General features: G+C 45.2%; 1 protein-coding gene across 1 annotated transcript in view; it reads left to right on the top strand.

The window, feature by feature from the left end:
* The window catches only part of LOC121533271 (endonuclease V), a 43,455-nt gene that overhangs the window by 5,834 nt on the left and 21,258 nt on the right, over positions 1 to 16,363 (top strand). Inside the window, exons 2-7 of the mRNA XM_041839091.2 lie at positions 239 to 410; positions 8,459 to 8,593; positions 9,493 to 9,532; positions 9,711 to 9,823; positions 14,308 to 14,376; positions 14,512 to 14,640. Of these exons, the coding sequence (XP_041695025.2) occupies positions 239 to 410; positions 8,459 to 8,593; positions 9,493 to 9,532; positions 9,711 to 9,823; positions 14,308 to 14,376; positions 14,512 to 14,640 (658 nt within the window). The remainder of the gene's footprint in view (positions 1 to 238; positions 411 to 8,458; positions 8,594 to 9,492; positions 9,533 to 9,710; positions 9,824 to 14,307; positions 14,377 to 14,511; positions 14,641 to 16,363) is intronic.

Genomic DNA, 16,363 nt, shown 5'->3' on the forward strand with positions numbered 1-16,363 from the left:
GTCACTGATAATGGTATCATGTCCCTTTTCCCAGCGCCGCATCCTTCGTGGATTTGTGTCTGACAGTAGAGATGTAGAAGCCAAGCTGATGGTGTATGGGGACCAGTGCTGTAGAATGCCTCATTACTAGTAGAAGTCTTCATCCACTGTTGGCCGGTCCAAATTTGCTCCCTACCTCTCCCCCTTGGCCCTAACCCTTTGTTGTTTTTTCTCACCCTCTCTCCTCTCTCTCTCCTAGTGAACAGGCCAGCCTGAGGCAGCAGGTGGTGGAGGAGGACACAGAGGATTGGCAGAGAAGTCCAGACTTCACCGGGCTGGAGAGGGTTGGAGGAGTGGACCTGTCGTTCATCAAAGGAGATGACGTCAACGCCTGTGCCCAGCTAGTGGTACTCAGCTACCCAGACCTAGAGGTAAGGCACTGACTCGGACCATTTCTATGCTAATGCTAACCATGGGCTGTATCTTAATGCTATAAATTGGTTTCCTTTTCTCCTCTGCCTCATAAGCACTGTTTGAGCATACTGGATGAAAGAAAGATGGTGTTCTTTTTGTGTTTCACCTGTATAGCTCTTCTGTATTAGTGTGGATCAAGGAAAGGAGACAAGGAAAGGAAGTGACTTGAAGGTATTGACATACAGGCCATGTCTGTTCAGTCATCCTAGCAGTTTGTGACCATGAGTCTTGCCTCAACTTTTCATTGCCTCTATTTTTCATTCTTAACCGTTCCACTCCCTCTATTGGACCCGACCCTAATTCTCCATCAAGGGCTGTCAACACATTCTGTAACACAACCCATCATAATTAATAATATTTGCCAGCTTGTTTTGTTGATACATGGACCAATTTTGTTGTAATGTTATTATACTAAGGCTAATTAAATGTTCCCCAGTCAGAGCAGACACAATAATTTACCCAGAGTCTCTCCCATAGTTTTTTATTGGATTTATTCACATCATAAGCCCAAACAATTTCAGTATAGCCAAGAGACACAATTAGTTTTGACAAATTGTCTGCTTGAAGTTAAAATAATGTTGAATATCCAAGGATGAATATCTGAGTAATTTTCTGAATTACAGTAATTTGTGTGACATTCACATGACAATTAACATAGAAGATTGTAAAATACTAAATGAAAATTCTGTCAATGACAGGCATTTTTGCAGTATTACAACCACTCCTCCTCAATCATGCGCAGGTCAGCAGCTTTTTCATGACGAACTCGATCCAGTAGACAGCCCTGTCCAGTGGCTTCATGGGATGGTCTCTGTGCAGTCTGGAGAGCCTCTGCATGTTGGACTTGTAGGCCCCATTGTGGAGAACTTCCTGCAAGCCCTGAAGAAAGATCCCTCTATTAAAACTGCCAATGTCTAAATCCTTGGCGGCTCCTCTCTCTTCCAGCCGGAGAAGATTGTCAAATTGTCTTGGAACAGTGGCAAACCCAACACCATGGTAAATGGCCTCCTGGACACCATTTGTAACCCCATGTGACACAAAAGCTCTGATCTTGTCATGACCAAGGTGGTCAGACTGAGGCAGCCATTTTACCAGGAGGGTATTGTTAGCCATAATGGAGGGCTTGTCGCTAACATGTTTCCACATGACTTTCTGAGGCATCTGGGAAAAGGCAGAAGCAATTTCAGAGGATACATCCCTCGTAAGCCTAAGGATCCTAACTACATTATAACAACCCCATGTTCTCCAGAGCTCTGAACAAACTCTTCTAGCTCTGTGGAGAGCGGTTGAGCAGGCTTACAGTAGAAGCCACCAATGTGTACAATGTTTGGCATAGTTGGATGTGGAGACTCGAAAACAAAATCTGAGCGAATCAACCATAGGTCAGCTGAACGGAGCGATGTGTAATAATATCTCGGCCAAAGTATTTATCACAAAAATCATCATAGTATAGATCGAACTCTACAATTTCCTGGTAAACCATAATACCATAAAACATATTTCTGAGCCTCTGTAAGAAATTCATATCCTCCGATAAACCTGATCTAAAAACTGAAACAAATGACAATGGTGAGGGAGAAATAGCAAAATGGGCTATACCAGCTGTGGTCTAACGAGTGCTGTTAACTAAAGGCAATAAAAGTATTTAGTCAGCCACCAATTGTGCAAGTTCTCCCACTTAAAAAGATGAGAGAGGCCTGTAATTTTCATCATAGGTACACGTCAACTATATGACAGACAAAATGAGATTTTTTTTCTCCAGAAAATCACATTGTATGATTTTTTATGAATTTATTTGCAAATGATGGTGGAAAATAAGTATTTGGTCAATAACAAAAGTTTCTCAATACTTTGTTATATACCCTTTGTTGGCAATGACACAGGTCAAACGTTTTCTGTAAGTCTTGTGATGTCACGAGAGGCTGTGTCCTGGAGGGACGTTACATCCCCCTGAGGTGGCTGCAAACCCAGACAGCTATGGCTCCATCTGCTGGTATGGTCGGGAACTCCACCCCTCTATGGCCAATCTTCCCACGCAGCTGAAACAAATGAGGAGCTGATGAGCTGAAGGTTGGGGAAGTGAAGAGACACAGTCTCCAACCTGGGCTCTCTGGAGGACAAGAGTGCTGCACGTCCACTTCCATGAGGAATATAAGGATTTGGAGATACTTACCTTTGGGAAATACTCACCTTTGGATATATGCACCTGTGGAAATACGTGAGAGACATTTGGAAGGACTTTTTGCTGGGTTGGACACTAGCTGCAACGTGGACTACAGTAAGGCTGGGGAAAAGTTATCTGAGCGAGTGAGAATTATGATTTTGGATGTGGAAGAGACATCCCTGAACGGTTAACCCTTAAAGAGCCACAAGAGAACAGAATTTTGTTATATTTTCGTTAATTTCCCAAGACCTATAATAAAATCCTTGTTTTGTTTGAACCTTGTCTCCTTGCACTACTTGAGCAATCCCGCTGAAAGCTGTGTAGCCTCTCGTGACGTCACAGATGGTGGAGAATACGGGCACGCTCAAGCGTTAATAGTGCATGTCAGAGGAGGATACCGAAGGTTTGATCACCCAGTTTTCCAAGTTGGCCGTAGGCTCCCCGCCGACTGAAATGGAGGACATATTGAAAGCCCTTGTTGCTGGCCAGCAAGCCCAGATGCAAGCAAACGTGGCTCTCTTGGAGGAGCAAAAGAAAGCCAACCTTCTGAAGGCAGAGGAATTGCAGTTGCAGAGACAGAGGGTTGTCCAAAATACCCGCCCAATAAAGGCAAGTGACTTTATATCTAAGATGGGAGCTACCGATGACATTGAGGCATACCTGCATGCATTTGAGGCCACGGCCACTAGGGAAGCCTGGCCCAAGCAACAGTGGGTTGGTCTGTTAGCCCCCTTTCTAACCGGGGAATCGCTGAATGCTGTCCGGGACCTGGGCCCTGACCAGGTTACTGACTATGATGCCCTGAAGTCTGAGATCCTCAGCAGATATGGACTCACAAAGTTTGGTATGGCCCAGCGCTTTCACAGCTGGACCTTCCAACCAGACCAACCTCCTCGGGCGCAGATGCATGAACTTGTCCGAATCGCAAGGAAATGGCTGGATCCGCAGAGGAATACAGCAGCGGCGGTGGTGGAGGCCGTTGTGGTGGATCGTTACCTACGCGCCCTGCCTTATGAGGCAAAACGGTTCATCAGTCAACAGGCCTTGACCACGGCTGATCTGACCGTGGAAGCTGTGGAAAAGTACCAGGCCACAGCGGAGATGCTGAATGCTTCCCGAAAAGACCCCAGGAGTGCGGCCCCACCACAAATGGGAAGAACCCGTCCAAAGGACCCCAAGGTCTCGAACCCAGCCACGTCAGGACTTATCCCGGCTCCAGGGGGAGCCAGAAACCAGGCGGGTCCAAGAAGAGTACACCAGGAGGGGGAAACTCGACAGTGTTACCGGTGTGGGGGAGATGGGACATATCTCCTGGCAGTGTGGGAAACCAGCCGATGAACCTATGCCCACTGCGGAGTCCTCCAGCTCAGCACCCACACACCGTTTTGCCTCGCTCTTGGGAGTCGTAGATGGCGGCCCAGATCGACCCCCCACCTGCCCGGTAACTGTGAATCACCATGATGTGGAGGCCTTACTGGATTCTGGTAGCCGGGCCACCCTGGTGCGTAAGGATTTGGTGGGCCCAACGTGTCTGACCCCGGGGAAAGTCCTCCCAGTTTCCTGTGTCCATGGGGACACCAGAGAATACCCCATTACTGAACTTACAATGACCAGCACACGGGGAACCATACACACGACGGCGGGGTGGTTGATTCCCTCCCCGTCCCTGTCCTAATTGGACGAGACTGCCCAGCCTTTTACCCACTCTGGAGAGAGTCTCAGGAGAGGATAACCCGAGTACCTCGGAAACGGAGAGGCAAGACTCATCCTGGGAAGGCTCCGGTGCAATCCTCCGAATTACTCACTCCCGCCCGGGCTCTGATAGGGAGGGCAGGTGCCCAGACCGACACAGAGACGGAGCTACAGAATCTGGACAAAGAACTGTCTGGTCTGAAGGGGACCGCTGAGAGGTATCGTTTGTTAAAGCAACAGTTAGACATGAAGACAGAAGAGTTAGATATCCTCCAGGCTAAACTCCAACAGAGCTCCTTCCCTAAGCAACAGGAGGAGCTGGAGAGGCTGCGCAGGACCATCGAGGAGTGTGAGGAGACCCTGCGCAGTAGTAAGGAGGTCCAGAAGAAGGCAGAGGAGAAGTACAAGGTGTTGGAGAACAAGATGAAGAATGCGGAGGCAGAGAGAGAGAAGGAACTGAAAGCTGCTCAACAGAAGCTAAACTCTGCTAAAACCAAGGCTGATGCGTTCAGTAAGAAACTCAAGGAGAGACAACAGGAGGCTGAGTCCCTGGTCCTAGAGGTGGAGGAGTTGAAGAGAGAGCAGGCTGGCAAGCACCACGGCAATGCGGACGCCCTCTCCCGGCGTGATGCCTTCTTCGCTGCCTTTACCCCGACGAGGACGTCGGTCCCGAGGAGGGGGATATGTGATGTCACGAGAGGCTGTGTCCTGGAGGGACGTTACATCCCCCTGAGGTGGCTGCAAACCCAGACAGCTATGGCTCCATCTGCTGGTATGGTCGGGAACTCCAACCCTCTATGGCCAATCTTCCCACGCAGCTGAAACAAATGAGGAGCTGATGAGCTGAAGGTTGGGGGGGGTGAAGAGACACAGTCTCCAACCTGGGCTCTCTGGAGGACAAGAGTGCTGCACGTCCACTTCCATGAGGAATATAAGGATTTGGAGATACTTACCTTTGGGAAATACTCACCTTTGGATATATGCACCTGTGGAAATACGTGAGAGACATTTGGAAGGACTTTTTGCTGGGTTGGACACTAGCTGCAACGTGGACTACAGTAAGGCTGGGGAAAAGTTATCTGAGCGAGTGAGAATTATGATTTTGGATGTGGAAGAGACATCCCTGAACGGTTAACCCTTAAAGAGCCACAAGAGAACAGAATTTTGTTATATTTTCGTTAATTTCCCAAGACCTATAATAAAATCCTTGTTTTGTTTGAACCTTGTCTCCTTGCACTACTTGAGCAATCCCGCTGAAAGCTGTGTAGCCTCTCGTGACGTCACAGTCTTCACAAGGTTTTCACACACTGTTGCTGGTATTTTGGCCCATTCCTCCATGCAGATCTCCTCTAGAGCAGTGATGTTTTGGGGCTGTCGCTGGGCAACACAGACTTTCAACTCCCTCCAAAGATTTTCTATGGGGTTGAGATCTGGAGACTGGCTAGGCCACTCCAAGACCTTGAAATGCTTCTTACGAAGCCACTCCTTCGTTGCCCGGGCGGTGTGTTTGGGATCATTGTCATGCTGAAAGACCCAGCCACGTTTCATCTTCAATGCCCTTGATGATGGAAGGAGGTTTTCACTCAAAATCTCACGATACATGGCCCCATTCATTCTTTCCTTTACACGGATCAGTCGTCCTGGTCCCTTTGCAGAAAAACAGCCCCAAAGCATGATGTTTCCACCCCCATGCTTCACAGTAGGTATGGTGTTCTTTGGATGCAACTCAGCATTCTTTGTCCTCCAAACACGACGAGTTGAGTTTTGACCAAAAAGTTCTATTTTGGTTTCATCTGATCATATGACATTCTCCCAATCCTCTTCTGGATCATTCAATTGCTCCCACAGTTGATTTCTTCAAACCAAGCTGCTTACCTATTGCAGATTCAGTCTTCCCAGCCTGGTGCAGGTCTACAATTTTGTTTCTGGTGTCCTTTGACAGCTCTTTGGTCTTGGCCATAGTGGAGTTTGGAGTGTGACTGTTTGAGGTTGTGGACAGGTGTCTTTTATACTGATAACAAGTTCAAACAGGTGCCATTAATACAGGTAACGAGTGGAGGACAGAGGAGCCTCTTAAAGAAGAAGTTACAGGTCTGTGAGAGCCAGAAATCTTGCTTGTTTGTAGGTGACCAAATACTTATTTTCCACCATAATTTGCAAATAAATTCATTAAAAATCCTACAATGTGATTTTCTGGATTTTTTTTTCTCAATTTGTCTGTCATAGTTGACGTGTACCTATGATGAAGATTACAGACCTCTCTCATCTTTTTAAGTGGGAGAACTTGCACAATTGGTGGCTGACTAAATACTTTTTCCCCCACTGTATTTAGATTTTTTTTAAAGGAAAACCCGCACACTGAAAAAAAACAGGCGACAGGCTTATTTATTTTTCATATTTGCAGTGAAACGATCGTAAGCACTTAAGTTAAGGTCGGTCACCTGACGTTTTTCAGGGTGCGGTATATACTCTTGTTTTTTAATGCTAGTTTCTGCCAAAACCAGCACCTGGACCTAGACACACTGCTGTGCACAAGAGTTTCTCTTTCTTTGTTTATATATTTAGATATTTGTATATACAGTGAGGTTCAAAAGTATTTGGACAGTGACATATGTATTGTTGTTTTGGCTCTGTACTCCAGCACTTTGGAATGAAATTATACAATGACTATAAGGTTAGTGCAGACTGACTGTCAGCTTTAATTTGAGGGTATTTTCATCCATATCGGGGGAACTGTTTAGAAATATCAGCACTTTTTGTACGTAGTCCCCCCATTTTAGGGAACGATTAATGAATGAATCGTGAATAATGATGAAAGTTACATTGGCATAAATATCATACACCCCCCAAAAAAAATGCTAACCTCCCCTGTTATTGATGATGGTGAGAGGTTAGCATGTCTTGGGGATATGATATATGTGCGTCTGTAACTTTCTCACTCATCATTATTCACGATTCATTCATAATTATCCGTAATCATGGTAACATCCACATGAATGTAGAAGTGTTCAGAAACATTTTCTATTCTTATTTACAATAAAAGTGACTCCAAAATGACACAATACATTATTTACCAATCATTTCTATTGGCCACAAAATATTCTGAAACATAACCAAAACAAACTGAAAACGCATCCAACAAGTTTGTAGAGTCACAAGATTGCCTTCAGAAAGTATTCACACCCTTTGACTTTTTCCACATTTTATTGTGTTACAGCCTGAATTTAAAATGGATTAAATGTAGATTTTTTTTACTGGCCTAAATACAATACCCCATAATGTCAAAGTGGAATTATGTTTTTAGAAATGTTTACAAATTAATAAAAAATTTAAAGCTGAAATGTCTTGAGTCAATAAATATTCAACCCCTTTGTTATGGCAACCATATTAAATATTTTCAAGCATAGTGGTGGCTGCATCATGTTATGGGTATGCTTGTAATCGTTAAGGACTGGGGAGTTTTTCAGAAAAAAAAAGAAACGGAATGGAACTAAGCACAGACAAAATCCTAGAGGAAAACCTGGTTCAGTCTGCTTTCCACCAGACACTGAGAGATGAATTCATCTTTCAGCAGGACAATAACCTAAAACACAAGGCCAAATCTACACTGGAGTTGCTTACCAAGAAGACAGTGAATGTTCCTGAGTGACTGAGTCACAATTTTGACTTAAATCTACTTGAAAATCTATGGCAAGACCTGAAAATGGTTGTTTAGAAATGATCATCAACCAAGTTGACAGAGCTTGAAGAATTTTGAAAAGAGTAATGGACAAATGTTGCACAATCCAGGTGTGGAAAGCTCTTAGAGACTTACCCAGAAAGACTCACAGCTGTAATTGCTGCCAAAGGTGCTTCTACAAAGTATTGGGTGTCAATACTTAAGGAAATTAGATATTTTTGTATTTCATTTTAAATACATTTGCAAACATTTCTAAAAACATATTTTCACTTTGTAATTACGGGGTATTGTGTGTAGATGGGTGAGAAAAAAATACATATTTAATCTATTTTGAATTCAGGCTGTAGCACAACAAAATGTGGAATAAGTTTAGGAGTATGAATACTTTCTGAAGGCAATGTATTAGATATAACACGGGCACACATTTATGCCGGTGTTCTCTGTTGTCTGTTCCCTTTGCCCACTACCAGCTGCTGTATGAGGACAGTCAGATGGTGACCCTAACCGCCCCCTACATCTCAGGGTTCCTGGCCTTCAGGGAGACCCCCTATCTGCTGGAGGCCCTGCAGCGCCTGGAGACGACCCAGCCCAGCCTGCTACCTCAGGTCAGGGCCTGGCCACACACACACCCTGGCTTATCATTGGCATTGGAGATGTTGCAGTTTTAACTGACTTAGTTACTGTTATACTCCGAGAACCCGAATGTCTCAATTTTGTTGAAACTAAATATCACTCTGAAATGTCTCAGACTAATGTCTAACTTTTGTTGAGACTAAAGGTTAGTACAATTTCATTGAAAATTAGTACAATTTCATTGAAAATTAGTACAATTTCATTGAAAATTAGTACAATTTCATTGAAAATTAGTACAATTTCATTGATGTTGTCGGTTTGCTGTGTCCAACTGTTTAACTGTTCACCTCAGAGCGATACATCTCAATGTGTTAATACCTTTCTTTCAGCTATCCTATCCCCTCTATCTTCCTCTCCCACGATGTGTCTCCAGTCAGCTTTATCATCCATTCCTTCCCACTCTCCTGTGTTAGTCACAGCCCACACAAATCACTCATTCCCACCTCAAGTCGGGTCCCTGTCCACACACACACACACGCAAAACACCTCTCCCACGCAAAACACGCACACACACTCTGCCTAACTCACACACACTACCCTCATGGATTTATCACTGACATTTACCCATGGGCACTGACAGACCAGTACCTGCTGTTTTATGTACAGCTCCTACAATGATTTCTTCATGACTTATGATTCACAGAATAAATATGCCTGTACAACCACCTTGGCACTGTAAGAATTCACTGAATGGGCGGTTGGCATAGTTCAATACATCCATCCAATAAAATCTCACTAAGTTTTGTGAAAACTCTCCTTTAGTTAGCCTGTAATGAAGAAAGACCTCATGCTAAGTACAAGGGACAGCAGAGAGCTGCTTTGAGACTTGCTCATCTCTCACGTTGCTTCTTTCTGTATCTGCCCCCAATAGGTGGTCTTGGTGGATGGGAATGGTCTGTTCCACTACAGAGGTGAGTAGTGGAACAGGCTACATACTGTCTACTAATAGCATTTACTACTAACAGTAGCCTGCTATATACTTGCATTCTCAACCAGCCTGTTAAATAGGATAACGTATGAGAATTGAGACTTAAGCTGGTTGTGACGGTCACGTCCCATACTATACATATGGGGTTGTCTTTTTTCCAGAGTTTGGCCTGGCGTGTCACCTGGGAGTTCTGTCAGGGCTTCCTTGTATAGGTGTGGCCAAGAACCTCCTGCAGGTACAGGGTGTGGAGAAGAACGAGGAACACCAGTCACAAGTGAGAGCTCCACCACTCACATTTCACACTACTAGAGACCAAAATGCTGAACGGATAAACACATTTTTGAGGAGGGGGGAATTGCATTGAATCAAATTACTAATTTCCATTGATTTAATGCCCGTAAGGGCGGGGTGTCGCTAGTTATATTTAATTCGTTTTTAGTTTTTACAATAATCTACTAGTTAACACATTCTGATGGATAGCACTCAACTGAGATCTCAACTGGCATTGGACTACTGAACTGTAGCCCACCTACAGTATGGCTGCATTTGAACAAATGTCTGATCTCCAATGTCAAGCTTTTGTCAAGGTTTTCTTCTCCTCCTCTTCTGTTGTTGACAGACTTCACTTACCATCCTCGGTGGTATGGTCCCTTTTCCTGTGGCTGTATTATGTAGTAGAGAACAAGAAACCTTGACTGAAAAAAGCAAAATAATTATAGGCCTAAGGTTTTAGTGTTCATTTAATCTTCATGAATCCTTTATGTGGGCTCTTGTCTACCTTTGTGCTAAATTTTTCACACTTAGTCGGACTGTAGCTGTAATGAAATTGGAGTACAGAGAGCTCAATGCATTATTCATCATTCTATTGTGATCACATTTTTTTAAGGTAGTGTGTTTTCTTGCCTGGATCTATTGTAATGTTTTATTGTGGGATGTTACAGTTTCTCTCCCTAGTGTTTCTGTGGCTTGAACAGTAATCATACAAGTCGAGCAAAAACCTGTTGGTGAAAACCGTAAACCAGCTCTTATTGAAGAGAATACTGGTGGGAGAAGTCTCCAGTAAATATATTTTTTAAAGCAATTTGGCAGCAATTCGTATTATGCAAATGTACCCTTTGTTTCGTTGTGGAAAATTTCAATCCAAAATCACAAATAATTACATTTTAAGGAAATTAATTGCATGCTTCAGGCTTGCAACAAGGCAGTGCAATAGTGGGATGGTTTGGTGTCTGTAATGACTGATGGAGGGGTGATAGTAATGACAGAGGTAAAGGAGGTAAGGGATTTGGAATGAGAGAGAGGGAGACCGACAGACAGACATGGCACTAATATGACTAATGTGACCACAATGCTAACAGATTTCCATAGTAAAAGGCCATGGGAGTTTAGCGCAGTACCCAGAACACACGCCACCAGCAATCAACTGCCAAACGGCTCCACACCCTAAAAACTAAATTACCAGGCAGTAACCGCAGCTCAAACGGTCCCCACGACGCACATCTATGTTAGCGTAGCGCACTAATCTTACATAACACTTTGTGAAAAAACCTCGATGTCCCTCAGCTCTGCTTTAGCTCTAACGGCTGTTCTGTTTAGACTCAGATTAGGTTTCCACTGGCACTGTTTATGACCAGAGAAACAGGTTGCGGCTCCCAAGTTAATTAGATCTCTCTCAGGCGACTCTTAACGTCTCACAGACGATAGCGATAGCATAAGCCTCGCTAACCAAACTACTGTAGCCACGGTGTGGATTGCAGTGGCTGAGATTTCTGAGCTGTTGATACAATATCTGTCAGTTAGCTACTGTTAGCTAAAGCGTTTGCTCTTGGCTTTCATTAAGGTATCAGGTAGCTTTTAGCCATCCAGATACATTTCCCTCTGGCTTTTAGCTAGCGACGCTCCAGTTATTTTAAATGAAACATTAGAACACCTCTTATCTTGATTTTGATACTTGGCGTCAGGATCTGTTTTCAAACGATGACTCACTACGGATTGTAGAATGATAGATGTGACCTCCCTGACTTTAATATTGCTTAGATACTAGCGTAGCGTTAAACCTTCATGTGTGTAATTGTTTTTGCTCATTAATCACATCAATGCAACATGAGTCATATTTGTTCCTCCGACTGCTCTCACCTGAAATTAGATTAGGGGAATATGTGTTCATACATCAAGAGTAAAGGAGATGTCAATCCAATGTGTCTCTAGGGTTTCGAAATGTCCAAGTGTTTCGTAACATTGCGATGACGCTCAAGAGGTTTACTGTTGGACAATCAATTCAAATCCAATCCAAATGTCAATTTAAACATCGCAATGCAATTTACTTGAATTGTTCATGGGATTTAAACATGAAGGCGTTTATAGAAGTTCCTGTAATCATGGAGCCTCTGTTGTCACGGTGACATCACATTTCTGTCTCCCTGTTACCCCCTGTGTCTTATTATGGGCTAAAGGTTTGTATGGACATGCCACTGGTCTTCTCCCATTGTGTGTGTGTGTGCACGTGTACATATGTGTGTGTTATGCGTCACTGCAACACATTCAGGTGTACAGGCCATCAGTGGTTCTATTGTGTGTATTGCCAGGGAGTGACTCACTGAGGCCTGTTGAATGAGAGTGCTAGATGGATAGAGGCTTCAGTCCATTCACACGGCAGCTGCTGCACCCGTCTGCTGCTCTGTGGCTGAAATTCCTCTCTCTGTCTCTCTTGTTCGCTTCTTTCTTTTGCTCCGCTCGGTTTCCCAGTCTCTCTCTCACTCCTTTCACTCCAGCTCTCTCTCACTCCTTTCACTCCTTCTTCTCTCTTTTACTCTCTCTGCAACTGCCGTCTCTCAATATCCCATCATTATCTTTCCCTCTCCCTGTTCTCCCAGACCCGCACTCTTTCTCCCTCCTCCTCTTCCTCTCTGGCACTGAGTCAAACCACTGTGTTATTGATGGTTGGCCTGTCTCATGTCCTACTGCCCAGGGCGGCTGACACAGACACACTGGTCTCCTAGACACCACCAGATGGGCCCTACCTGTCCTGTATTATAATTAGTTATAGTGAAATGGTTTGGACATCAATGCTTTCATTAGTTCAAACCCTCATCATCTCCAATGAGACACCTGTTACAGCATCAGACTTGGCAACAGGGATGAGGATGGTTCGTATTGATCAGAATGTTTCTCAAGCTGATTGCAGGATATGAGAGCTCAGTGTATCATCCAATATGTGCATCATCCAATATGTGAAATATCCGATTTTTAGCTTTCAAGTTTAAGGTCGAGTGAAGACGGGATTGTGCGGTGTTTCTCGGACCGATGACTCACGCTATCCTATGCACTTCAAATGAGATATACACTACATGACCAAAGGTATGTGGACACCTGCTCGTCGAAAATCTCATTCCAAATTCATGGGCATTAATATGGAGTTGATCCCCCTTTGCTGCTATAACAGCCTCCACTCTTCTGGGAAGGCTTTCCACTTGATGTTGGAACATTGCTGCAGGGATTTGCTTCCATTCATCCACAAGAGTATTAGTGAGGTCGGGCACTGATGTTGGGCGATTAGGCTGGCTCGCAGTCGGCATTCCAATTCATCCTGAAGGTGTTCGATGGGGTTGAGGTCAGGGCTCTGTGCAGGCCAGTCAAGTTCTTCCACACCAATCTCAAGAAAATATTTCTGTATGGACCTTGCTTTGTGCACAGGGGCATTGTCATGCTGAAACAGGAAAGGGCCTTCCCCAATCTGTTGCCACGAAGTCGGAAGCACAGAATTGTCTAGAATGTCATTGTTTGCTGTAGCGTTAACATTTCCCTTCACTGGTACTAAGGAGCCTGAACCATGAAAAACAGCCCCAGACCATTATTCCTCCTCCACCAAACTTTACTGCCAGATGGTAAAGCGTGATTCATCACTCCAGAGAATGCGTTTCCACTGCTCCAGAGTCCAATGGTGGCGAGCTTTACACCACTCCAGCCGACGCTTGGCATTGCACATAGTGATCTTAGGCTTGTTTGTGGCTGCTCGGCCATGGGTACCCATTTCATGATGCTCCCGACCAACAGTTCTTGTGCTGACGTTGCTTCCAGAGGCAGTTTGGAACTCTGTAGTGAGTGTTGCAACCGAGGACAGAGACGATTTTTACATGCTTCAGCACTCGGCGGTCCCGTTCTGTGAGCTTGTGTGGCCTACCACTTCGCAGCTGAGCCATTGTTGCTCCTAGACGTTTCCACTTCACAATAACAGCACTTACAGTTGAGCGGGGCAGCTCTAGCAGGGCAGAAATTTGACGAACTGACTTTTTGGAAAGGTGGCATCCTATGACAGTGCCACGTTGAAAGTCAATGAGCTCTTCAGTAAGGCCATTCTACTGCTCGACTTTATACACTTGTCAGCAACGGGTGTGGCTAAAATAGCCGAATTCACTAATTCGAAGGGGTGTCCACATACTTTTGTGTATATATAGTATATTACCAAGGAGGGAACAGGACAGCTACTAGCATGTTGCCTTGTGAGAAAGACAGGAACATGGCTGACAGGGCTGTGAAGAACATGTCAGGGTCTCATCCTCCCCTCGAAGAAAAGAGAGACCGAGGAGATGGGAGAGAGAAAGACAGACGGATAGGCTATTGCAAGAAAAATATACACACGCACAGACAGACAGACAGACAGAGAGAAAGTCAGACAGGCACAGATGGACGGACAAACAGACTGACTGAAAGTCTAGTAGTGTGCATGAAGGATGTTCTGACTCCACTCCTCCTCCTCAGATTGCCTCATTGCAGAAGGGAGGAGACAGCTTCCCTCTGACTACCGACTCAGGAAAAGTGCTGGGGAGGGTAAGACTCACACACACATTCACTGTTTGCACACGAACACATAATCAGTAGTTCTAAACATACATTCACTCCTCTGTCTGTCGCTCTCTTTCTCCTCTCTCTCTCTCCATCCCTTTTCGCCCTCTTTCTTTCTAGGCCCTGCGTAGTTCTGACAGCAGTACCAAACCAGTGTATGTTTCAGTGGGCCACAAGATCAGCCTGGACACGGCCCTGCGCCTCACACACTCCTGCTGCCGCTACCGTGTCCCAGAGCCTATCAGACAGGTACACACACACACACAGAGTCAACACACACACACACACACACACACAAACACATTACCACACATACACAAACACATGCACACACGCATACGAAAGAGCCACTCAGTCACCAGATTAGTAGTCAGTCCGATCAATGAAAGCCAACTGAGAAAAACCCTGTCAAATGTCAAATGGCTGGGAGGAACATAGCAAATCAATACGGGACACCATGGGAAGTTAATCTGTCTGTCTATGCTTCTCTCATAGAGAGTATAGAGGTCGCACTTGCCACAAAGCCTGTTGTAGCATGGGCAGCGCCATTGAAGTTTATAAATGGCTCTCTTTCTAACTTTATGCTCATCTCCACCTGCGGTCTGTTAGTGTTATTCTGCATTCCTACCACTAGACTGTGCTGTTACCTTAGAGATAAGTGTGGTGGCATAACTCATCTGCCTTACACACCGTGCTGCTGTCAAAACCAGCCCTGCACTGCACCCAGTGCTCTCTCTCACACACACACACACGCACATAAACACGCTCGCTCACTCCCTCACTTTCTCTCTCACTGTCTCATTCTCTCTCTCTTTCTCTTTCTTTCTCTCTCTCGCTGTGTCTCGCTCTCTCCAACCCCTCTCTCTGTCTCTCGCTGTCTTTTTTCTCCACCTGCACACACACACACACGCACACACACCTACCTCCTCTCTCTCTCTCTCTCTCTCTCTCTACACCTCTCTCTCTCTCTCTCTCTACACCTCTCTCTCTCTCTCTCTACACCTCTCTCTCTCTACACCTCTCTCTCTCTACACCTCTCTCTCTCTACACCTCTCTCTCTCTCTCTCTACCCTCTCTCTCTCTCTCTCTCTCTCTACACCTCTCTCTCTCTCTCTCTCTACACCTCTCTCTCTCTCTCTCTACACCTCTCTCTCTCTACACCTCTCTCTCTCTCTCTCTACACCTCTCTCTCTCTCTCTCTCTCTACACCTCTCTCTCTCTCTCTCTCTCTCTCTCTCTCTCTACACCTCTCTCTCTCTCTCTCTTTACACCTCTCTCTTTCTCTCTCTACTCCCTCTCTCTCTCTCTCTCTCTCTACACCTCTCTCTCTCTCTCTCTACACCTCTCTCACTCTCTCTCTCTCTCTCTCTCTCTCTCTACACCTCTCTCTACACCTCTCTCTCTCTACACCTCTCTCTCTCTTTCTCCAGACGGTCGTCAAGGTTGACCCTCGACAAGCCGTACGGCTGCCAGCCAGCACTCAAACACGTGTACACACACACACACACACACACACACACACACACACACACACACACACACACACACACACACACACACACTGATGATAGCTCGGAGCCAGCAACGACAGGTTGCCAAATTTTCTCGTGCCGTGGAAACAACAATATGCTCCTGCTCCTCAGCGTTTTAATTGCGGTTTACTGTTGGGACCCAAACACAGGAGCAGGTGGCGGAGGGTTGCCAAATAAGGGCACAGGCATCGTTTATGCTTTCAGGAAGAGGGACAAATTGGAGCGTGTATGTTAATTTGGTGTTTTGGGACACCGGAAGTAGGGATTTGGTTTGACAGGTTCGGATAAGTAGCTGGGTATGTAGACTGCACATGTTAGATGCGTTGGGGACCATACTGTAGCAAAGTGATTTTAACTAGGTTGCAGCAGCACCTGTTCAGAGTGTAAACGTAAACCCCTAGCCTCTTTTTCCATTCCCCTTCTCCTCTCCTATCTTTTCC

This window comes from Coregonus clupeaformis, chromosome 20 (assembly GCF_020615455.1).
Source record: "Coregonus clupeaformis isolate EN_2021a chromosome 20, ASM2061545v1, whole genome shotgun sequence".
Lineage (NCBI taxonomy): Eukaryota > Metazoa > Chordata > Actinopteri > Salmoniformes > Salmonidae > Coregonus > Coregonus clupeaformis.